We start from the raw sequence: 23152 nt of genomic DNA, 5'->3' as shown, positions 1-23152 counted from the left end.
ATAACTAAACCAAAACCACATCCAAATTTTATTAATGCGGGACTCACAGATTCATCGTTCCCTTCACTTGTACAGTTGTATAAATTAATTACTTCAATATACAACCAAATGTTTTAATAACCTGAAATCTTTCATCGCTCTATAATAAGTATGACTTGTATAAATACTCCGTAATAAACATGCTTATCACTTCAATCATTCATAGATGTCCAGGAATTTTCAAACTCAATTGAAATGAAAAATGCAACTCTTCTGCCACACAAAACAGTATACTATCAGCACGTAAGAACACCATAGACACTGCCTCAGGGCTACACCTACCAATTGTCATCAAGCCTGACCAGACAACAAAAACACAAATCCTTATCGAAAACAAGCTGGTCAATTAGTGATTTACCAGCACAGCTAGAAAAAGAAACGCCAATAGAATGCATTATGTAACCAACACTCATGTAGCTCATAGCACATTACAAAAATTCCAATTGATTATCAAATTTACCAAAACTGTGCAGTAGTTCGTGTCTTTGGCAACTACATCAACCATTGCAAACATAATAGTTTGTCTTGCAATAAATAAAATGAAAAAAAGCGGAAAACTTTCTTCAGAGGCCAAAATTTGTGATCCAAATTAATCAAGTCTTTTCACAATTGCTCCAATAAAAACAGAATTTTAAGAACCTACTTCAATATCTGCTTCACTTCTTGGATTTTTTAATTGGCCTGCACAGTGATCATTTGCAAAAATTAATAATTGACATGAATTTAAAAAATCAAAGGCTATATTAATCACAGGTACAAGGGGAAAACATACTCTGCTGGCTTAGGAGCAGCTGCTGGTGTTGGTGCTGGAGCTTTCTCTACAGGCCCCTGCATAAAACATCAAATTTAACTTTCAGAAGATGAAACAACATAGTAAAAAATTGCAACGAATGATAAAATACAATTCATATCAGTGCATTAAATTAAGTACAACATTGCTGAGGTGCAAGGTAAATGAGGATGACCACCGGCTAGACAAGGTGACAATACCGTGATGACCCAAGGGAAAAGATTTTGAGATGGGCCATATACACACATAGTAGTATGCACTTTTCCTAATCGCACGTTTAACCTAGGTTGATGAACCCCCCTACTAACTCTGTCTATCTACACCTCCCATAAGTCCGTACAACTTGTCCAACTACCATAACCCCATGGGAGAATATTTTCCTCCACATTTTCTGAAATTCAGAAGCTAATCATAAGTTCATAACCTAGATGCTAGATCAACATGCTATATTTGTAAGTTTCATGATTTAAAGGATCTTGAATGTTAGTCATCACAAGTTAAAATCCCAAAATTTTGCCCAACGATAATCACATAGTCATATGACTCATAACCCCCTCAAAATAGATTTCACAAAGCAAACCTATATCATATTAGGGGACATTTCCATGCTCTCCCCACCTCACTAAAATAATAGAAAGGCCAATAACATTGAGTTGGGGAAATCAAGTTAGTTTCAAGTGAAAGGACTCACCAATGCAAGACGTTCATCCCTCCTTGCAATCTTTCTCTCCCTGCTAGCCTTGTTCTTCGCACGCCTAGCCTCAAACTGATCAGAGAGATTCTTTTCTCTTGCCTTTTCAGCCTTTGACTTGTGGATGTTCTCCATCAGCACACGTTTGTTTTTAAAGACGTTGCCCTTGACCTTCATGTACATGTCGTGATACATGTGCTTGTCAATTTTCTTGGACTCCCTGTATTTGCGGAGCAGACGCCTTAGTACACGCATTCTCCTCATCCAAAGGATTTTTGTAGGCAACCTTGCCTCCCTGGTACCCTTACGTTTACCTATAATAAGAATAGCATAACTGTCAAAGAAGACCAATAATAACCAAGGTGGGCAATTAGTGCATGTTACATATTTATGGAAAGCATTTTACAGAAATGCTTTGCAGCTGTAGAAAGCCAGAAAACTACTGTGCAAAATATTAATAAATGGAATTAATAAGATGGAACACATATAAGAATCAACATGGTAGCCATGTACTGTATCGACACATACCATAGCCAGAGTGACGCCCTTTTCTCTTTGCTACTAGCATTCGGCGGGCACGGGAACGGGAATGGATGTTTGATGGCTTTTTGATGATAAATCCATCTTTGATTAGCTTCCTTATGTTTTGTCCTGAAATGAATCAGCTTTAAGTCAAACACACCTTAAGTAGGGCAACAGACCACATAATAAAAATTATCCTCACAGCAAGAAAACAACCCCCCCCCCCAAACATATAGGAAGATCTGTTAAATTATGCTTGTAAGGAGTCACATATCACAGGTTACATCAATATAAGTTTACCAATACTAGACAGATCAACATATAAAAGTAGCAAATATCATGAAATTACAACAAGTTATATACATAAATGGTTTTTGCATTAAAATTTCCAATCCAACCTACAACATTCGCCTAACATTTATGTATATGAGCAATAGCATGTTCACTAGTGAAAATGTTATCCAGTTACATTGGAGCACATGTCCATTGACCAAAGAGATGGCTCAAGCAGAAAGGATAAATTTATTTACGCACTAAAACATCTCAGAAACCATAATTCAAAAGAAATCCAAGAATAACTTAGGGCGAGAAAATAATAAATCAATATTTATAAAGATACGCTAATAAGCAATACTACAAAGAATGACAATTTGATTCATATGAAGTCATACCCCAAAAAAGAACTGAAATAACGTATACAAAGATAAATACACCCCAATGCTCAAAAGAGTAGAAGGCTCCAGCAGAAAGGATTTCATCTCAATATCTATTTATTTTCATAACAGCCATAACCACTAGTTCTATAAAGACCCTCTAGTGAATAAGTGAGGGAAACAACTGACAAGCAAAGATGATATTCCTGATGTTCACTAGCTAAAATGTCATCCATTTACATTGGAGCACATGTCCATTGCCCAAAGAGATGGCTCAAGCAGAAAGGATAGATTTTTATACGCACTAAAACATCTCAGAAATCATAATTAGGATTCCAAGAATAACTAAGTGCGGAGAAAATGACAGAATTGTTTTCCGAAACAAAATAACCAATGATAAAAGTACAGTACATACAATCAGAAGGCAGAAATTCCAGACAAGTAACAGCTATTTTACTGATGTTCACTATCACATTATCATCCAATATCATTGGAGAACATCTCCATTGCCAAAAAGAGATGGCTCAAGCAGAAAGGATATTTTTCATTATACGCACTATTAACATCCCAGAAATCACATTTTTAAACAATTTCAAGTATAGTTAAGTGCAATGAACATAACAACATGCATTTTTAAAGAGCTAACTAAAGAAAAGTTACATTCAATCACGTTATAGTGTATAATGTGTATCTTACAAAACTAAGAACCGGTAAATCATAAAGCAACTCATAAACACAGATATATAATCATTATATCATAAACAGTTTTGCACTGATGCACATACTAATAGAGGTGTGAAATTATAGTTTTGAATGAATTTGCGCTCGCATTGTGCTAGCCAAGATAAAATCTTTTTACATTAATGTCAAGGGTTTCACAACATATCAACCAAAACGCAATTTCTGGTCCTTAATAGCTCTTTTAACTCGAGAACTTCAATTAACAGTGTTAAACTTCATATGAAATAACAGACTTTCCTTGCCAAATGCAATGATCAAAGACCTCACCAATCTCAGTACACATAAGTCCACACAAAAATGTCTTATCTATCAGAAACAAGAGCAAACCTTCATCTCAATTTTAAACCGAGAAGGAGAATGCTCATTGAAGATATGACGGATAAATTTTCATTTACGCACAGATAAAATCCTCAAAATCATCAATAATGATTCCAGGAAGAACTAAGTGCAATACATAAACCCTAATTTTCCTCCAAATAAATAACCTAACCAAACCCTAAAAATCACATTGCACCCAATTAAAAAAAACTCTTTCCTCACTAATTTCAACCTAGTTATTCAAATGTATCCACTCAAAATGCTCAATCAATATCATTTCATCATATAACTGAAACCTCTTCGCTTTAAACAGGAAATCCAAACCCAGAAATTACAACTACTAATCGCATTTCACTAAAAATTTGAAGTATATAGAATCTACCCTTAACAAAAATCACTCGAACAAGGTACATTACAATACAACACAGATTAACAAACAAACCCTTTAACACTAAAACCCCAGAAAAAACAAAAAAATACCCAATTAATCATCCATCACATCAAAACCAACAAATTATCATCACAAATTACAAACCAAAAACACAGAAAATGAAAAAAATAACAATGATAATCGAAATAAGAAAAGAGAAAGATAAGAAAATTACGAGAGTTAGCCATGGAGATCTCATTAGTCTCATTGGGGTCAAGCCAAGTCTTCTTCTTCCCGCATTTGAGTTCGCTAGCAGAGAGCCGCTTCTGCAGCTTGAGTGACACCATTTCTGCAACTTCACTCCTTTTTTTTTTTTTTTTTTTTTTGTGATGAAGATGAATGCGGCGAAGATTGGAGGAATTATAGAGTGGTGGTTCACAAGTTTTAACCCAAATTGTAGTGAAACCCTAATTATGGATTCAGATTCAAGCAATGGGCCTTTTTTAGGTTTTGTTATTGGTTGTGTTTTCTAATATGGGCTTTGGGGTTTTGTTTTAAATGAAGGGTTTTTTTTTTAAGTTTGTTATTTGTCATGGAATTGGTATCCTAACATGGGTTATATACTTATACTTCGTATAAGAGAAACGGGTGTAGGCAATGGATCCTAGAACCGATTTGGAATCAATAGATTCATATTCGTTTTGTATTACTCGTGTTTGCATCTTTGAAAATTGGAACCAAAATGATTCGTATATTTGGATTCTTTTTGGACAGATTGAATTATGAAACTGATTGAGACACAATCCGTGAAAAGCTTTTTAAGCTATATTTATATTTACGCGTAATGTTATTTTAAATAAATATATTATGCAGTGTTTGATTTGTATGTTTTAATGAAAAGTGAAATTAATTGTTTATGGTTTCTAATGGGTAGCAATTTCTTATCTTGATGCCCCTTAACCTTGTGTGACTTTTATGGTTTATCTTTGTGTTGATATTGACCTAAGGTTATTTATTCTATCAAAAACTAAAATTTTAGGGCTTATTTGGCATTATTTTTTGTTTTAAGTTTTCTGTTTTTTCGAAAACAAAAAACCAAAAAAGGAAACAAGAAAAAGGTGTTTATACTTTTCTGTTGTCAGTTTTCAATATTATCATGATTTTAATGGGTTTGTCTAATTTTTGTTTTATTATATAACATATATCGTATGAGTTTGAAAACCAAAAAACAGAAAACCACAACGATGCCAAACGAACCCTTAGATTCTAAAACTTTTGTTTAGTTATTTCAATTTGGAGCAATGGTGACGCAAGTGTGTAGGTTGATGCAAAATTTTAACATTAAGATTTTTAAATTCGTCCTTATTGAAAACTAAAAGGCTTAAATATGTTGGAGACTTTAATGAAAAGAGAAAAGACATTAAACTTTGATGTCCAAATATTATGACTTTGTATCTCAATGTTCAATTTGTAATTTTAGTTTGTTGTGGTAGCTAATAGTCATTTAATATTTGATGCAACCATGTGAGCATGTGGGTTGTGGCTGACTGACTGCGACAGTTAGAGCTGTCAAAAGCTGACCCAACCCGAAGTACCGACCTAAACCCGATTATTAACCGACCCATCTAAACCCAAAAAAATGGTGACCCAAACCCGACCTGAAACCAACCCTAGACCCGAGTTGACTTGAGTATGTGAGACTCGAACCCGAACATGAACTAACCTGGAGATGACTTGACCTGAATGTAACTTGTAAATTATTGACCTGAACCGAACCCGACCTGAACCGAACCCGACTTGAACCGAAATTGACCCAAACCCGATTTAACCCCTCAAAACCCGAATTTAACCCGACTTGTTATTAACCCAACCTGAATTCAACCTGACCCGTTCCTAACCCAATCCGAATTTAACACGACCTGGCCTATTACAAACCCTACCCGAAATCAACCCGACTTGTTATTGACCCGACCCAAATTCAACCCGACTTGTTATTGACCCGACCGAATTTTACCTGACCTATTACTAGCCCGACCCAAAAATTCAACCCGATCTGTTACTAACCCGACTCGAATTTAACACAACTTGCTATTGATCCGACCTAAATTCAACCTAAATTGTTCCTAACCCGATTTCAAATCACCTTAAATTCAATTTAAACCACCTTATTATTTTTGATCAAAGCATTTTTTCTAGGGAGACCAAGTCGGTCCAAGCCAGCAAAAGAAAGGAGCATCATCTCCAAATTTAAGAGTTAAATACAGTATATATTTGTTGTATGGTCAAAGGAGATAATTATCTTCCTAAATTATAGACTATAGTTCCCTAGTATGTTGCCATATATATTATAGTCAAAGGAAATAATTAGCTTGATAAAAATGATAATTATCTATTTATAGTTAGTTGAACCCGAATATGACCCAACCTGATTGTAACCCACAAATTATTGACTTGAACTCGAGAATGACCCGACTTGGAAATGACCCAATCTGATTATAACCCGCAAATTATTGACTTGAACTGAACCCGACATGAACTCGAGAATGACCCGATTTGAAAATGACTCGACCTGATTATAACCCGCAAATTATTGATTTGAACCGAATTCGACTCTAACCCGAGAATGACTCAACCTGATTCTAACCCGCAAATTATTAACTTGAACCGAACTCAACTCAAACCCGAGAATTACCCTAACCCGTTTTAACCCAAATTAAACCCGACATATTGTTCACCCGACCCAAATATAACCCGACCCAAACCCGATAAGATGTATGATCCGATGTGACCGACACAAGCATGACCCGACCCGAACCCGACAAGATGTATGACCCGATGTGACCCGACACAAGCATGACCCAACCCGAACCCGACCCGCATAGCGTACGACATTAACCCGAATTGACCCGACCCATTCTTACCTGACCAAAATCCGACCCGTTTACCCGAATTAACAGCTTTAGCGACAGTACATGTGTTGCTATCGATGAGTAAATGCTAGGGAAAATTATTAAAGTTATAGTTTATTTTAAAGTGTTTGACAAAATTTAGTTTTAAAGTTGGGTGTATTTTTAGGTTGTGTTTTGCAAACATAAACTAAAAAGACTAAAACCCATAAAATGGATATTTTTGATAGTTGTATTTGACAAATTTTTCCATTGGACTTGATAGCAAAACAATGGATAGCAATTGCGTCCAAGCAACTGGTGGCAATATATGTAGTCACAAATCACAATTAAATATCTTATTTTTTTGCACTACTTGCCCAATTTGGCCAACATCTATCTTTATCATTTGGAAATGGAAAGAGCCAATTTGGCACGCAGTAAGTGCATAAAACAAGTAATTCTTAATTATGGAGTGGCCTATAAGATGCCTTAATTGAACAACTAATGGCCTTGGGCCTCCTCATGTAAAAACCAACTATTTCGTATTTGAATGTTTTGTACAAATAAATAGATAATGACTAATGAGCATTTTCAAGTGGTTTTAGCAATTATTAACGTGAACAATATTGCTACTTATCTCAACCCTTCTTCTTTGTTACTCGTACTCCGTATTTACAATTCTTTCGATTTTGACGTCATTAAGAAATGGATGTCTCCGATTCTCCATTCCGTTTCAGCTGTATCTCACTTGCATCGTAGAAATTACTTTTTATTCATATACTTTCAGTTGTTTACAAGAATGCTATAAGATAAACAAATTACGTTTATGTGGCAAATTAACGTGAGCACTCTCCTTAATTTTGAGTGTTTTTGTTTAAAATTTCACGAGAATTAAAAAACTTAAAGAAGAAGTAGTAAAAGTACAATGAAAAGGTAAATTTACATGCAAAAAAGTAGAGAGATAACATAATAAATGTACTATAAAAATTCAAATTTTACATAGGGAAGCTAAATTTGCACAAAAATTATTGCAAATTGAAGGGTATTTTGCTAAAATAAATAAATAAATTAATATTTCGTATTAATAGTACTTGGAAAAGGCAAACGGGAGTTATAGGACTATCATTTTGGATCTTAAATTTGACCATAAGGGACGGAGGGAGTAATGTATAATCTCAATAAATTTAAATTTAATTTGAAGGTTCTTACACACTTTGCGTAATACTCCCTCCATCCTTTATTAGAATCTCATCTCTCATTTTTCACGTGAATTAAGATTTTTTTTATATTTCTTAAACCCTGTGATTGAAAGTATCAAAATATATTAAGTGCATTAAATAACAAGTGGAAAAAGAAAAAAGAGGTTAATAAATTCCAAAAAGAAGAAGAAGAAGAATGAGGGGAGAGAGTACATGTTGGTGGATTAATATTTGCTGGCACAAAAAATCAGTAAGAATTGAGGATAATTTTGAGATTAAATGAGGAGAATGAGGTTAAATTTGTAAAAAATCACTTATTAAAAAAGAAATGATTCTAACAATGGAAGTTTAATTTTGATTTGCCAAAAAAGGAACAGTAAACAACTATAATAAAAGGACGGAGGGAGTATTTATCAAAAAATTGTGCATTTAATTTGGTAGATCTATGAGATAATAAGAGTCTGTTCACATTTACTAAACTGAATTAAACTAAACTGATTAGAGCTAAACTGAACTGCTTGGAGTTGAAATGAATTGAACTGAGCTGAAATGAATATTTTATGAGAGAGGGAAATTAGGAGTTAAATTGAACTGAACTGATCGGAGCTGAACTGAATTGAAATGAAATTAAGTAAATGTGAACATATCCTAAATCTTGTAAAAAACAAAGATATTGCCCGGTAGTGGGATCTCATATGATTTAAAAAAAGTTTTGAGTTTGAATGGGCATGATTGATTGCGTAATTATCATCCATTGTGAATTTGTGATGCATGGTAGTAATGGTACTTAAAAATCAATGTCGTCATATGACAACATGATTTCATCAAATGTATACCAAAAGAGCTCATCATAAGATGTACCATCTACCCATATAAAAAAAATTAGGCAATTATTTTATATTTAGGTTCCGTTAAACATTCAAACTAATACAACATTATTATCAATTAAGTACAATATGTTGCGTGTTTCAAACATTCAAACATCCATTATTATTTGTTAAATTGTCAACGGCTGCAATTCCTACAACTAACAATAATCAATAATCAAGTCATTCATGCATGATCTACGAGTACAAGCAAAAGGGAAGGCTTGAAGAATAATAATCATAGGTAAGCTTGTTCATTAACATTACTCATATTTACTTTCCTTTTTTTTTTTCATTTCATGTGGAGTAATTTATAAAATGTATTTGTACGTACATATATATATATATATATATATATATATATATATATATTTTATTTTATATATACATATTAACGTTTAAAATAATATTTAGATGTTGTTACTTGCAAAATTCGTCATAAAATTCATAAACGCAAGATTTTATTATTTAATAGAGAAATTCTTTAATCAGGTTTTTTTCACATGTATTTAAAGAATTGCATAATATACTTTGCACTCCATATTTAATATTACTACAAAATTATTTTGTGGTTTGATTAGTTGCAAATTGCTTTACACATACTACTTTCTATTGTTATGTTTATAGACAAATTAAATTGTGATTTTAGTTTGCCAATGGGTAAAGAAAATACTATTACTGATCGGCTTGATTGTAATCAAACTCTCAAACTCTTCAATTGAGGTCTCTTTAATTTTAATTACAACTAATTGTCGTTGTTTAGTTGTTTACGATATGATTGGAGTTGCTCATATGTAAGCAAGGTGCTACAAATTAAAAGTATTTATGTATTTCTAATCAAACAAATTGTTTAAATCTTGATATCTTAAGGTAAAGATTGGAAGGAAGTATGTGCAAGAATTAAATACACATCGTTATTATATATAATTTTATTATTATTACATTATTACGTGCATTAGTATGAGAATAATAAACTAGTCCAAGTACATAAATTTAAATGAAAATGACTTAAAGTTTGTCATATAGATACAATAGGCCTTTATGGCTTTATGAGTCAAAAGTATAAAACTAACTACCAGATTTTTTTTCTTTATTTTCCAATCAATTTATTATCATTATTATTTATTATTTGGGAGAGGAAAATGCTTAAGGTTAATTAACTAAATACTCCTTTAATTAAACTCTAATTTATTTTTATTTTTATTTTTTTTGGAACAAATAACGTATTTTGAAGATCTAAGGTAAAAGGTCTACCAAATGAACCAACACCTTATTGCTTAATTGATACTCGTAATTTGGTATAATTTATATGTATATGATCACCTAAAACAAAAGTCAATAACTTTATGCGTTTGTACACGTAGGCATGTGTCATAATAAATCAACAAGGGTCGATGTCTAGCTAGAGGAAAACTTCGCAATCGTATTATTTACGTTGTACAATACTTTTATACTCCATGCAAATATATCATCAAAACTTAGCTGCATGATGCAAGTTGGCCACTCAAGTTTCTATCAAACTACCCCACTTTACATTTTATGCACATGGAGAAAACTGAAAAAAAAATTATATAAAATAAAATCAGCTTGTCTTAAACAAGCTAAGGCAAGCAGATTTATTTGAATCAAATAGCTTAGGCACACATAAATTGAATAATGCACAAATTAAACTATAGTATATAGTTACATTATTATTTTGTATATAATTCATAGTTTTTGGATATATAATAGATTGTGTAACATAATATGAAGATGATGAGCTTAAATGAGCTGCCTGAAGATTGTGTCTCTACAATTCTTTCCCTTTCCTCTCCATGGGATGTTTGCCGGTCTACGGCGGTGTGTTCCGAGCTCCGGTCAGTGGCTCAGTTGGATTGTGTATGGGAGAGCTTCCTACCATCAGATTACCATGAGATAGTTTCAAGGGCTGGTCCGGAATTGCTTAAGTGGGATTCAAAAAAAGAGTTGTTCTTTTTGCTTTGCAACTCTCTTCTCATAGATGGTGGTAACAAGGTCAGTTAAGAAACAATTACCTTATCCATATCTTACTTGTTAACCCTACCTACATTTGAGTGTCTATTTTAAATACATTCTATGGTTAAAATGTGCCTTAATTTAGCCTATTTAGGTGCATACATCATATACATGATAAATGATAAGTACTAGTACATGATTATTCTCGGTTTACTTGTTTTTTTTACTCATAATATAAGTTGCTCACTTAGAGCTGGATATACCTTTATATGATGGATTTTATACTACGTCTGTTTATTACACTTGTTAATATATAAATTTAATCATTAACATTTTCAATCCATCATAAGTAAAATCATACTCCGTACCAATTAGATAATGTGTTAGGCAAGGATTTTGAGATGATTCAAACAAATCCTATATGATGACAATATTTTTATATATTTCTTTCATACTCTATAATCACAAAAAGAAAGTCAAAGGTATATTTATGAATAGTGTAAAAGTCAAACTAGATTAAGTAAGAGAAAACGGATGAAGTATAATAATATAATATCATAGGAATATATATTTTCTATATATCTCAAGTACAATATAGAATGGATGAGATAAATAACTAGACTAATTGGCTAGTTTTTCGACTTTTAAGCATGAGGTCAAGAGTCGAATTTCACCAAACTCATTTTAGTTAGGTTTTTTCTAGAATCACTACTCTTAAGTTGGGCCTTCTCTTTACCATTAAATAACCAAAGAAATATAGTCGGCCTATTTGTGGACAAGCAAGAGTGGCCGGTACATATGGCCCATATTGTTTTTGTTTTTTTAATGGCCATATTGTTAAGTTAATGTGCTTCATTTATTTTAAATAAAAGAACCTTAATGTTATTTTCATCCAAAATTCACTTACCTTAATGGTTTTGAACTTCTTATTAGCCTTTATTTTAGCCCAATTTATTAGTTTAGTCCATTTATCTGATATGAGTTATCTGAAAAACTCAAAAAGTGAATAAAGGGAAGATAATAAAGCCTTCATGTTTGTTTGTTCCTATAAATCTATTTTTTACATATACCCTATATGCTTCTGAAAATTTGCCATATTGTCATATGTTCATATAATTAGTTATCAATCATAATTTATGACACTTTCGTGATTATAATATTTAGGCAGCTGTAAACTTGTAAATGGTTTGTCAAAATGTCAAGCACTAATGCATGTTATGTAACGTCAATTCATCTTATCAGTTTATGTAAAAAATATTTGTGAATTCAAATTAATTTTAACCAAAAGTAAATTATTGTTTTTTATAATATGTCTAGCTAACATATGACAAGCTGCCATGCAGATTTTTAATTTAGACAAGATTACTGGACTCAAATCTTATGTATTATCAGCAAGAGATCTGTCAATTGCATGGGCTGATGACCCAATTTATTGGGCCTGGAAACACACTCCTCAATCAAGGTTTATTATCTCTAGTCCATTCTCGTCAAAAGTTTTAATGAAATAGAGTTGTAAACGAGATTTAATCTTATATCTTGCTTATGTGTTTTCTTAATTTCAGGTTCAAGGAAAGCGCGGAACTAAGAACCACATCATGGTTAGATATCCAAGGTTATTTGAAACTTAATATGCTATCACCAAACACAACTTATGGAGCATATCTAATTTTCAAAGTGTCTAAACGTGCATATGGGTTGGAAATAATGCCTATGGAAGTATCAATTGAAGTGGGTAGTGATGTGGTGAGCCATAATACTGTGTATCTTCGCCAAGATGAAGGAAAGAAGCATCAAATGCAATGGTTAATATACTATAATCGAACGGAAATTCTTGCATCAAGGGTCAATCATGGGTCGGAGGATAGTAATTTAAAACTTCCAGGTGCACGCGGTGATGGATGGATGGAAATCGAGTTAGGACACTTCTTTTATGGTGAGTCTGGTGACTCTTGTAGAGATGGTAAGGTTGTGAAGATGAGTATGAAGGAGATTAAAGGGCATCATTTGATGGGTGGCCTTATTGTTGAAGGGATTGAAATAAGGCCTTTACTATAGTCTATAGATAGGTTTCAATTTTTTTCTTGAAGCTATTAGAATTTTCTTTTGTACAATCTATAAAAGAAGTTAATGATTTTATGAATTTTTACTTCACACAATAACATTCTACTAACATATAAAAAAAATAAGTTGTTAATACTTATCATAAGTAGAACATCTCTTACATATAGTTTAAATTATGAGGGTTAATTATATACGAAGTATGCATATAACTAGTAATAAATTAAATAACCAAACATGCTTGGTGGAGGACTGAAAGTGGTGAGTAACTCACTTTGTGACTTTGATATCACAATTTCAAACTCCATTATCCTGCAGTTGCTTGGAAGTAGTGAATTCCCTTACCTTCTCCATTTACTCTCAACTCAAAAATTCACTTGTGATTCTCTTAGTTTGCTTCGAATTCATTCTCTACTAGCATGCAGCAGGAAATATCCATAGTATAATAATTAAATTTGCATTAATTAAATAGCTAGATCATATTCACCTTTATAGGAATTTTTAATTCCATTCAAGTGTTTTTTTAGTAAACAAAGTGCTGTTCAATAGTTTCGAATCTTTCGATCTATACTAACGCTTTCGATAATAATAAATCGACATGATCAAGAATAATCGTATTACTGTATTAGGCCTTGAAGACCTTGATTCATTTTAGAAAGTTGTAATGTTGGTACCAAATCTTTAGGAAAAGCAAAGCATCTTAACCTACTCCCCTACCGTTTCCAAATTCATTATTCATTTCATAATTTGTCTCATCTCAAGATTGCCCTTTGGCCTTTATTGAGTGTGAATACATTAGGTTCCGTTCAAATCACCTTATTTTTTACGATACTAAATTTAAATTAATTTTGTTTAATTAAAATTATTTTTTCTGAATTTATTTTTAGCGATTTTTATTATAATTATTTTTAACTGAATTAAAATTATTTTTACTGAAATGAAATTATTTATGTTGAATTAAAATTATTCTTACTAACGGGACTTTATAGGCATTGAACATTTTTATTTTAATAATTTGTAAAACAGTCACTAATAATATAAATAATTCGTAGTATTTGTGAGGATATAACTGATAGAGTATAATTTGTTTGAGGGGGAGTGATCGAAATAACATAATTTATTTTATACTCTATCAATAACAATAATCAACCAACCAACCATATCTCCAAGATGTGGCAATATTAAAGCAATCCAAGCTTGGTAAATAAACTGTACTAATCGTTTGTAAATTTGTAGTTGATGATTAAGACATTAATTACTAGGAGAACATATGCTATAACATACGTGTTTATCCAGCCTAAAGTCAGAAGTCGATGTACAAGAATATATTCTCCAATATCTAATGGACTACTAGGTAAAATTTAAGCCAAAGAGTTCTAGAGAAAAAAGATGCTTAAATTGACAATTGGTCCAAAGTTTTACAACTTGAGTAAGCTTTTGTAGCCCTTCGGGAGTGAATTGGCCATGAAAGTAAGATTAAGGAGACATCAAAATTCTTTCATTCCGAATTTGGAATCCCTTTATGAATACTATTTTATTGTTATGAGTTATTGTGTTGCACTTTGATCCTATTGAAAAATTCTATCTTAGTCCAAGATTTTTTTCTTGGCCCGTTGCATTGTTGCTTGGACACATAACACAACAATGATGCATGAGTGCATGACATATTATAAAATACTCTTGGATTAAGATTAACTCAGGTCTCGTTCACATTTACTTAATTTCAATTCAGTTCAGCTATAATCAGTCCAGTTCAGTAATTCAGCTACAATCAGTTCAGTTCAGTTTCTAATTTCCCTCTCTCATAAAATATTCATTTCAGCTCAGTTCAGTTCAGTTCATTTCAGCTCCAATCAGTTCAGTTCAACTCAATTTAGTAATGCAAACAGACCCTTAATTAGCTTGGTGCTACATGAAAATATCTAAATAAATAAAATTAATGATACTTATGATGCTCTTACTCCTACACCATTACGTCAATGGATGATGGCCAAATGTCGTCTTTAAACAGTCAACAATTTAATGAACAAAAGTGTTGATTTGGGTAATCTCAAGAGCATATTACGAATTTGCAAAAAGTAAGGGAGTGAGTAGTTCAAATCAAGATAAATCAATATTAGAAACTTCATAATAATTATTTATTTCATTTTCTGGAATCTAAAATTATTAGCATATCTTATTTATACTTTTGTAAGAATCAAGCAAGTCTAGTCTAGTCTAGTCCATGGAATAATCTTCACCTACTATAAAAGGAGTAAAATGCTCTAAACCTTGGTATATCTTGGCACTTTGGAAGAAAACACACACAAATTAAAGAGCTAAAGAGTTAGCGTTATTAGTTGAGAATGCCAGCACCGGCGAGCCAAGGAAGAAAGGGGTTTGGGTTGTGGAGGCTACGACCTTCGTCACAAGACGGACCTCTTGATGGACAAGGCAAGTACATCGACCATGTTAGTAATGTTACGGTTGCTTGCCTCTACAAGGGTGGTCAGACCATGTGTAGCCAGGTGATCACTATCGATCCTAACCAACATCAAATTCTTAAGGTTGCATAGATAGTATGTACGTAGTAGTACATATTACTAGGGATTTTTTTTTTTTTTGAGGGACATATTACTAGTTCTATATATGTAATGTGTTGTCCTTTTTTTTTTTTTTTTTCCTCCTACCTTAGCAAACCATCTTATGAATACGTCTAGGATTATGGTACATACAAAAAATTGCAGCAATCAAAAGTGAAGCATGGTGTAAATCATTAGGGGGCTTTCAGATGTTGTTGACGTTTCTGTAAATTTTGTAAAAATGTATGTTACTTGTAATTATGTACGTTGAATTATGACTAATGATGATGAAGAGCTTGGTTTGCTAAGATTCACCGAGGCACATACAATTATTCCCACTAAGGTTCCAGGTCCATAATGGTGGAGAACTTGGCCATATATGATGAAGTGGATCCTCAACTAAAAGAGAATTATTAGCAAGGTGTTACATATAGAGATGATATCCATATATATAACACCTTATTAATTCTCTCTTATATAAAATACGATGTTTTCATCATATATCCCCGAGTTTTTTTTGTTTATTAACCATGTACATACCCTTGGACTTTTTAAAATACACCATGTATCTCTGATTTTTCTCATAAATGCACCAAATGTTATCCTTAGCGACTAAAAAATGTAAGCTCTTTTAGTTTTTAGAATTACTTATGCCTTGAAACCATCCCAGACTCCTTCCCCCACCCTCAGCTCGAAACAAACTACCTTTCCTTGCCCTACCCACAAAATAAACCACCCTAGATCTCCTTTCCCCACCCCAAAACCAATCATATGGATATATATGATTCTCAGATTCTGGATATTTGGGGTGGTTTCAAGGGTTAGGGAAGAGAAGGGATGATTTCGATGGTAGGGGAAGGGTTTGGGGTGATTTTGTGGCGGCATAATTAATCAAACTCCATTTATCTTGTTGTATTAAGGGTATATAGTACATTTTAGTAATAACTCATGAGTATATGGTGTATTTGAAAAAGTTAAGTTATATTTTTGCCAAATTTGAACTCAATTTGGACCCTTAAAGACTAATTAAAATAGCCCCCAAAACCTTAAATAGAACATTTTTCAATGCGCAAATTAATATTTTTTTTTTTAAAAAATAATTCCTATTCTTCTTCCACAACTTCGCAAATGAAAAGTGAAGCAAATATTTAAAAACAAAGGGAGTAGTAAAAAAAAAAAGGGTTTTTCTACATGGTACCCTCCTAAATTCAACTTTCTATAAGGTGACCTTAAGTTATTACGAGTAGTTTATTTTGTATTATACCCTTGAGTTTTTGGATTTTTCTATATGGTACCCTTGAGTAGTAAAATAAATGACTCTAAATTAATTTCACTCAAACCAACACCATCTAAATTACTTATTTAGCTGCCTCAAAGACACCAATAGCATGTTTATTGCAAAAAAAAAGGACTAACAGCTTGAGTCCCCTCTATAACAAGCTCTTTTAGTTAAGTAGGAGCAAAAAAGAGTTCCTATCTTTCATCTCAAATAATCATACAAAAGTTTCACTAAATAGCGAATAATGAAGATTGGTGATTCCTCCGTCTATTATAAATATAGAAGTGATAAGTAGATCATTTAGATAGTGTCGATTTGAGTCAAATTATGTTAGAGTTATTTATTTTATAACTCAAGTCTCAAGGGTACCATGTAGAAAAACCCAAATACTCAAGTTTCAAGGGCACCTTGTAGAACTTTGGATTTAAAAGGGTATAATGTAAAAAACCCAAAATAATAATAATAATAATAAAAACTACTTTTTTTTTTTTTGACAAACAATAATAAAAACTACTTGTATTCTTCTACACAGCCATATTTACCGTCTTCCTCCAGCAAAACTCAGCACCTTCATCACCTGAAGCTTTCGGCAATACTCATTACTCTTTTTTTTTTTTTTTTTTTTTTTTTTTTTTGACAGGAACACTCATTACTTCAATTTACTAAGGTAATAACGAGTATTACATGTTTTAACCAATCTTATTTCTGTTATGTAATGTAATTAATTACACACTTAGGGTAGAAATTATGTGATATTTCGACCGTAATTTGATAATTGAATCATATTTTGTTGCTAATGTATTTCAGAACTCGTTTATGTTGTTATGAAATTACACATTTTATCCCTAAAATTATGTGATTTTTCGAGCTTTATTTGATACTTGAATCATATTTGGATGCTAATGTGTTGCTGAACTAATTAGTGTTGTGATGCAACTAGAAATTAGACATTTTATCCCTGAAATTACTATGTGAATTTTCGAACATAATTTGATAATTGAATCATATTTGGTTGATGATGTGTTGCAGAACTAATTGATGTCGTGATGTAACTAGAAAGTTGATGATGTGTTGCAGAATTAATTGATGTTGTGATGTAACTAGAAATTAGACATTTTATTCCTAAAATTTATTACGTAGTATGTGATTTTTTGAGCATAAATTGATAATTGAATCATATTTGATTGCTGATGTGTTGCAGAACTAATTAATGTTGTGATGTAACTAGAAATTAGACATTTTATTCCTAAAATTTTTTATGTGATTTTTTGAGCTTAATTTGATAATTGAATCATATTTGGTTGCTAATGAGTTGCAGAGTCATTAATTTTCTGATGGAACTAGAAATTAGACATTTTCTCTCTAGGCCGAGGGCGATTGCCCCTCCTGGCCTGGCTCAGGGACGGGCCTGTTACAAACCATCTAAAATAAGGTGCAAAGTTACGTCGAAGCTGAGTACTTCATCTGGAATGGCCATAAGTGCAGACTTGCCAGAATCTGAGGAGACGACAAAGTTGAAATTGGGTCCTTATACAGGAGGAATGGGATCCTACACAGGGAGAGACCCAAATGTATCGAAACCGAATTGGTTGAGGCAGAAAGCTCCTCAGGGGAAGAAATTCAAGGAGGTGAAAGAGTCTCTTTCTCGCTTAAATCTCCACACTGTTTGTGAGGAAGCCCAGTGCCCCAACATTGGAGAGGTAGTTTTTTTTGTTACTTTTTCGATGATTATCTGTGACTGTATGGTAATCTTGGGAAAGGAGAGTTTGGCTCAGGTAACATGTCCAAGTGTTTGCTATTTGAAAATTTTTCATTATTTTGGCTGAAAATAAAGGGTTGAAGTGTCCTGCTCCTGTCGATGTCTGGAGGATCCGACATGGGTTCTTAAGTTTAAACGATGAGTCCAAGAACTGTAGGATATTGTTGCTTCATGCCAAATTGTTTGTTGTTGCATTAAATTATTTATATATTCATGGCATACGAAGATCTAATTTAAAAACTAATCCTACTAGAATTTACTTTATAAAATTGGGAAATAATGTTGCTTAGGGAATGATGAGTGTAGTTAGAAGTATAGTCTTTAAATTTCTCCAGGGGTTTATTAGCACATGAAGTATTAAGATCATTTACCATCTATCTGAAATTTACATTACAGTGTTGGAATGGAGGTGGAGATGGAATTGCAACTGCCACAATCATGGTTCTTGGTGATACCTGCACTCGTGGTTGTAGATTTTGTGCTGTTAAAACTAGCAAAAATCCTGCGCCACCTGATCCAATGGAACCAGAGAATACTGCTTCCGCTGTTGTAAGCTGGGGGTATGTATAATACACTTTTTTTTGTGTGGTAAATTTCTTATTAGTTTATTCAATTCCTGTCCCCTTACTTTCTTTTTGCATTACATTGTGCCTTTTGGTATATGTAAGCACTAAAAATTGTTATTGTTTCATTTATTAATTATTATGATTTGAAGGTAAATGTTTCACCAAAAAAAGTGTTCCTTGGGGTGCTTGATTAAATAGCCCTTGACAATATAGGGCTTACAAAAGGCAAAATTTAAAGCCTAGTAATGCATACCTGAAGGAACCCTCACTATATGTAGAGTTAGTCCTTTTTTCAGTTGGAAATCCAAACCTAAGAGTAGAAGTTACCAATAAAGTTCAAGGAATTCCAACAAGCTTTAATTAGTTCTCATTAACGATTATAGCAATGAAAGAATATAAGATTAAGGTTAGAAGACTTAGGATTTGGAAACTTGTTGATTTGTCTAAAGTATATTAGGATTTTGAATGACATTTAAAGCATCAACGTCTTCATTAAATTAGGGCTCTTCTGATTGACATGCACTTGTAGAAGCTCCATCAATGTAGAGAAGTATGTATTTTTGTATGCTTTTTGTCAAACTCTCTTTTTGCCATCTCCCATTGAAGATCTCTCTAAAAGTGCCTTAACTGTTTATTTTTTTTATTTTTTTTTATAATTATTATTTTTAAACACCACATCTTTAGCTTGGAGCTCTTAGCATATTGGCACTGTAAGATCATTCCATGAAAATCTCTCATAAGCAGTGCAGCCTGATGCTTGATTTTTTTAAAACATATGTTTCTCATACCTATCAAATTTGGGTTTATATATAAGGAGGAAGATGTATGATGTGTTGTAGGACAATTGCCCCTCTGTAAATATAGATCAGCTGGTCTGGAGTAAGGATGCCAACGTCTGAATCACTTTAGAACCTTTTCATGGAAAAAATTTATGCTTTGGTAAAGAGTAGGCTCATTTTAAGAACATTGATTTCAGTTTGCTTATATATATTCATATCTGAGCTCTAAATGTTTTGATCTATGTACTGATATCCTTTGGGCATTTACATTGTAGTGTTGATTACATCGTTCTAACTAGTGTTGATCGGGATGATTTGCTTGATGGTGGAAGTGGCCATTTTGCTCAAACAGTCAAAGCCATGAAGGTAGGTGGAACTTTTTAGTAGCTTATTGTGGACCTTTCTTCAGTTCTCTTAAATTATAACCATGTCAATTACCAAGAGAGAAAAGATGCTTGATGAGGAAACATTTGATTGTGCAGACACTCAAGCCTGAAATCATGGTTGAATGTTTGACTTCTGATTTTAGGGGAGACTTGAAGGCTGTGGATACTTTGGTGCACTCGGGATTAGATGTTTTTGCTCACAACATTGAAACTGTCAAGCGGCTTCAGAGAATAGTTAGAGATCCTCGAGCAGGGTCAGTTTTTTTATTTCTTTGTTGCAATTTAGTATCAACATACTAGTATTGCCTCTCTTTTAAATGCATATCTTGCATAATTGTATGGGTAGTACCGTAGTATGGTGGGCCTTTAAATCATTTTGCTTTAAACTTATTGGATGTGACTATTGGAAAATGAACCTGATTGGCAACAGACCTGCTGCAAGTACAGGAACTATAGTTTGCCTTTTCCGATAATGTGATGAGACCAAACATGGTTTTCTTTTAAGTGTCAAACCAATAGACTTGAAATCTTGGAGAAATGGCTTATAAAAACCTAGCTTAAACCAACAAGTTTGGACTCCTCATAGTCTCACTGTTTTCTAATAGCAGAATTATCTGTGTTGTAGGTAGTATGGTGTGATTCTTCAATTTTTAATGATCTAATTGATTTTGTAAGAGAACATTTTGTTATGGTCATACCTTAAACCAAAATGTTTGTCCATGGCACATACATATGTGATATACCTTGTTATAGTGATTTTAGATTTTTAGTTGATGTGCAGGTACCAGCAGAGCATGTCTGTACTCAAACATGCAAAATTTAGCAAGGATGGGATGATCACAAAAACTTCTATCATGCTAGGGCTTGGGGAAACAGATGAGGAATTAAAGGAAGCCATGGCTGATCTTCGAGCCATTGATGTTGACATTCTGACACTTGGACAATATTTACAGGTTCCGAATTTATTGGCTTTGTGTTGTGCTTTGATTTTTTGTACTCACCAAGTTCAACTTAAACGTTATATTTATCCCAATTTTACTTACCTTCATGAAATTTTATCTGCTATACCAGTTCTTTGAGAACTTAAGCTATTCAACTTTTTTTTTTTCCTTGCAGCCAACACCATTGCACCTCACAGTTAAAGAGTATGTTACTCCTCAGAAATTTGCTTTTTGGAAGGAATATGGAGAAGCTTTAGGTTTTCGCTATGTTGCTAGTGGCCCACTTGTAAGCATATTACCCTGTTTTATTTGAATATTAAGATGAGTACTTTTGAGTTCTATCTCATATATTGCTGAAAGTTCGAAGAGTTCTTAAATTGTTTGGACTGCTAAAATCTGTAGTGTTCAAGCTAGTCATGTGCCTCCACAACCTCATGGAATTTCTGAACGCCCTTTGAAACTTAAATTAATTATGTTTCCATCATGATATTTATAATAAATAAAATATAAGAGATCTATTAGAGATAACACTTTGATTACTTGGTCATTCTGTCATTTTAGACTCTTATCTATTGAACATTTGAACCATAAACATGCTCCATCCATTTTTCTAAGTGTAATATTTTTTATCTGACCTAATATTATTATTATGCTGATAATGAATGTTATGGGGGCGGCACCTGGAGTGTACGAATTTTGATTCTCTTTATTTCCTCCCTTGTAGGTACGCTCATCATATCGAGCAGGAGAGCTCTTTGTGCAGACTATGGTGAAAGAAAGAGCTAAAGACACGTTGAGCAAAAAGTTATACGAGTAGCTCATAAGTTTAAGTTAGGAATCACGGATAAGGCCAAAACATGCTTATAGCAGGTGTGAACTACTATGCAATAGATTTATTGAATTCATTTGATTTATTAATATACTCCGTATCTAGCTAGTCTTAGTTGATCTATTATCGGAAATGTCAATCTAGTGGTCTTTTCGAATTTTAAGTGAACAGGTACATTTCGCCAGCTCATCTACTTGCTCCATCAGCTGCTTACTCATTCGAGTCATTTCTATGACTTATAACACTGTTTGAAAACGTTAAGGGAACCCGTTTCAAGCCATTTGCAAAGTTATGTTTGGCAAAAGTAACGTCTCCTTCGACATCCAATTTATTTCTAGGTGTTGATGGTTATGATACATTGAATTATCCCACGCAGCTCATATTACCCCATTGATGACAATTTAGATCTTGATTTCATGGTAAAGCTGATGGATCTTGGCGGATAAAGACCAGTGGTGCCTGTCTATGCGTTAAGTAACATTCCTACCCTATAATAGTTTCCTTTTGTTTTTTTAAGGAAAGATAATAGATTTCGTTGATAGTTAAAGTATGAGTAAAGTCGAATACTAGTATGTTGCTATGTACTAAGTACAGAATAATGCTTTCAAAAAAAAAAAAAAAAAAAACAAAAAAAACATATGTTGCTATGTACTAACATTTATGATTCAGTTTATAATTGAAAATTGACAATCTAAATTTGTTAATTTAAACATATACATAAATTATTGTGTATATAAAGAACAATTCTTATCATGCCATTCAACATTGTCACCTTTTTAAAGCCATATACGTATATTTTGTAAGCTTGCATCAAATCTTGTCTTGCGGTCACATTTTGGTTAAACTAGTAATTATAAGAATCACTATTCTATAATGTGGGAGAGTAAGGGTTAGCTCAAGTGATTAGAACTTCCCTGTCGATCCCATGAGATTTTGAAAAGAT

The 23152-nt window shown here is 32.9% G+C and overlaps 3 protein-coding genes across 7 annotated transcripts; 2 read left to right on the top strand and 1 right to left on the bottom strand.

Moving 5' to 3' along the window:
• Positions 1-412: 412 nt before the first annotated feature.
• On the bottom strand, positions 413-4632 carry LOC110708714 (60S ribosomal protein L19-1-like). The gene is made up of 5 exons (XM_021886917.1): positions 4360-4632; positions 2049-2171; positions 1521-1834; positions 812-867; positions 413-720 (listed from the first exon to the last, which is right to left on the bottom strand). Exons 1-5 carry the CDS (start codon positions 4469-4471, stop codon positions 696-698), a joined length of 630 nt encoding a protein of 209 aa, XP_021742609.1. The 5' UTR covers positions 4472-4632; the 3' UTR covers positions 413-695.
• Positions 4633-9162: 4530 nt separating this feature from the next.
• Positions 9163-13207, top strand: LOC110708713 (F-box protein PP2-B15-like). Of its 3 annotated transcripts, none has more exons than XM_021886916.1 (4): positions 9163-9321; positions 10830-11090; positions 12395-12513; positions 12614-13207. In XM_021886916.1, the coding sequence occupies exons 2-4, from the start codon at positions 10830-10832 to the stop codon at positions 13104-13106; spliced, it is 873 nt and encodes a 290-aa protein (XP_021742608.1). In that variant the 5' UTR covers positions 9163-9321; the 3' UTR covers positions 13107-13207. The 3 variants fall into 3 exon arrangements, with proteins under 3 accessions (XP_021742608.1, XP_021742607.1, XP_021742606.1); XM_021886915.1 differs by having other exon boundaries at positions 10809-11090; XM_021886914.1 differs by lacking the exon at positions 9163-9321 and having other exon boundaries at positions 10190-11090.
• A 4080-nt stretch (positions 13208-17287) lies between these two features.
• LOC110708712 (lipoyl synthase, chloroplastic-like) lies at positions 17288-22913 on the top strand. 3 transcript variants are annotated; one of them, XR_002508791.1, is made up of 9 exons: positions 17288-17616; positions 18268-18649; positions 19105-19268; positions 20329-20419; positions 20536-20693; positions 21221-21392; positions 21556-21666; positions 22105-22250; positions 22381-22913. XR_002508791.1 is itself a non-coding variant. In XM_021886913.1 (8 exons), the coding sequence occupies exons 2-8, from the start codon at positions 18284-18286 to the stop codon at positions 22195-22197; spliced, it is 1155 nt and encodes a 384-aa protein (XP_021742605.1). In that variant the 5' UTR covers positions 17289-17616; positions 18268-18283; the 3' UTR covers positions 22198-22913. The 3 variants fall into 3 exon arrangements, 1 of the variants encoding a protein (XP_021742605.1); XR_002508790.1 differs by having other exon boundaries at positions 17289-17616; positions 22374-22913; XM_021886913.1 differs by having other exon boundaries at positions 17289-17616; positions 22105-22913.
• Positions 22914-23152: the final 239 nt, after the last annotated feature.

Source organism: Chenopodium quinoa, unplaced genomic scaffold, assembly GCF_001683475.1.
Source record: "Chenopodium quinoa cultivar QQ74 unplaced genomic scaffold, ASM168347v1, whole genome shotgun sequence".
In the NCBI taxonomy this organism is placed as follows: domain Eukaryota; kingdom Viridiplantae; phylum Streptophyta; class Magnoliopsida; order Caryophyllales; family Amaranthaceae; genus Chenopodium; species Chenopodium quinoa.
This window is presented reverse-complemented; position numbering and strand designations above follow the sequence as displayed.

What these genes read in the sequence shown, in the direction of transcription:
- LOC110708713 (XM_021886915.1), top strand. Translation starts at nt 10,824, where the DNA reads ATGAAGATGATGAGCTTAAATGAGCTGCCTGAAGATTGTGTCTCTACA. An exon ending in TCATAGATGGTGGTAACAAG is followed by an intron (nt 11,091 to 12,394) that starts GTCAGTTAAGAA and finishes GCTGCCATGCAG; the next exon opens with ATTTTTAATTTAGACAAGAT. An exon ending in AAACACACTCCTCAATCAAG is followed by an intron (nt 12,514 to 12,613) that starts GTTTATTATCTC and finishes TCTTAATTTCAG; the next exon opens with GTTCAAGGAAAGCGCGGAAC.
- LOC110708712 (XM_021886913.1), top strand. Translation starts at nt 18,284, where the DNA reads ATGGAACTAGAAATTAGACATTTTCTCTCTAGGCCGAGGGCGATTGCC. An exon ending in TCCGCTGTTGTAAGCTGGGG is followed by an intron (nt 19,269 to 20,328) that starts GTATGTATAATA and finishes TTTACATTGTAG; the next exon opens with TGTTGATTACATCGTTCTAA. An exon ending in AAACAGTCAAAGCCATGAAG is followed by an intron (nt 20,420 to 20,535) that starts GTAGGTGGAACT and finishes TTGATTGTGCAG; the next exon opens with ACACTCAAGCCTGAAATCAT.
- LOC110708714 (XM_021886917.1), bottom strand. Translation starts at nt 4,471, where the DNA reads ATGGTGTCACTCAAGCTGCAGAAGCGGCTCTCTGCTAGCGAACTCAAA. An exon ending in GATCTCCATGGCTAACTCTC is followed by an intron (nt 2,172 to 4,359) that starts GTAATTTTCTTA and finishes GATTCATTTCAG; the next exon opens with GACAAAACATAAGGAAGCTA. An exon ending in GGGATGAACGTCTTGCATTG is followed by an intron (nt 868 to 1,520) that starts GTGAGTCCTTTC and finishes TGTTTTATGCAG; the next exon opens with GGGCCTGTAGAGAAAGCTCC.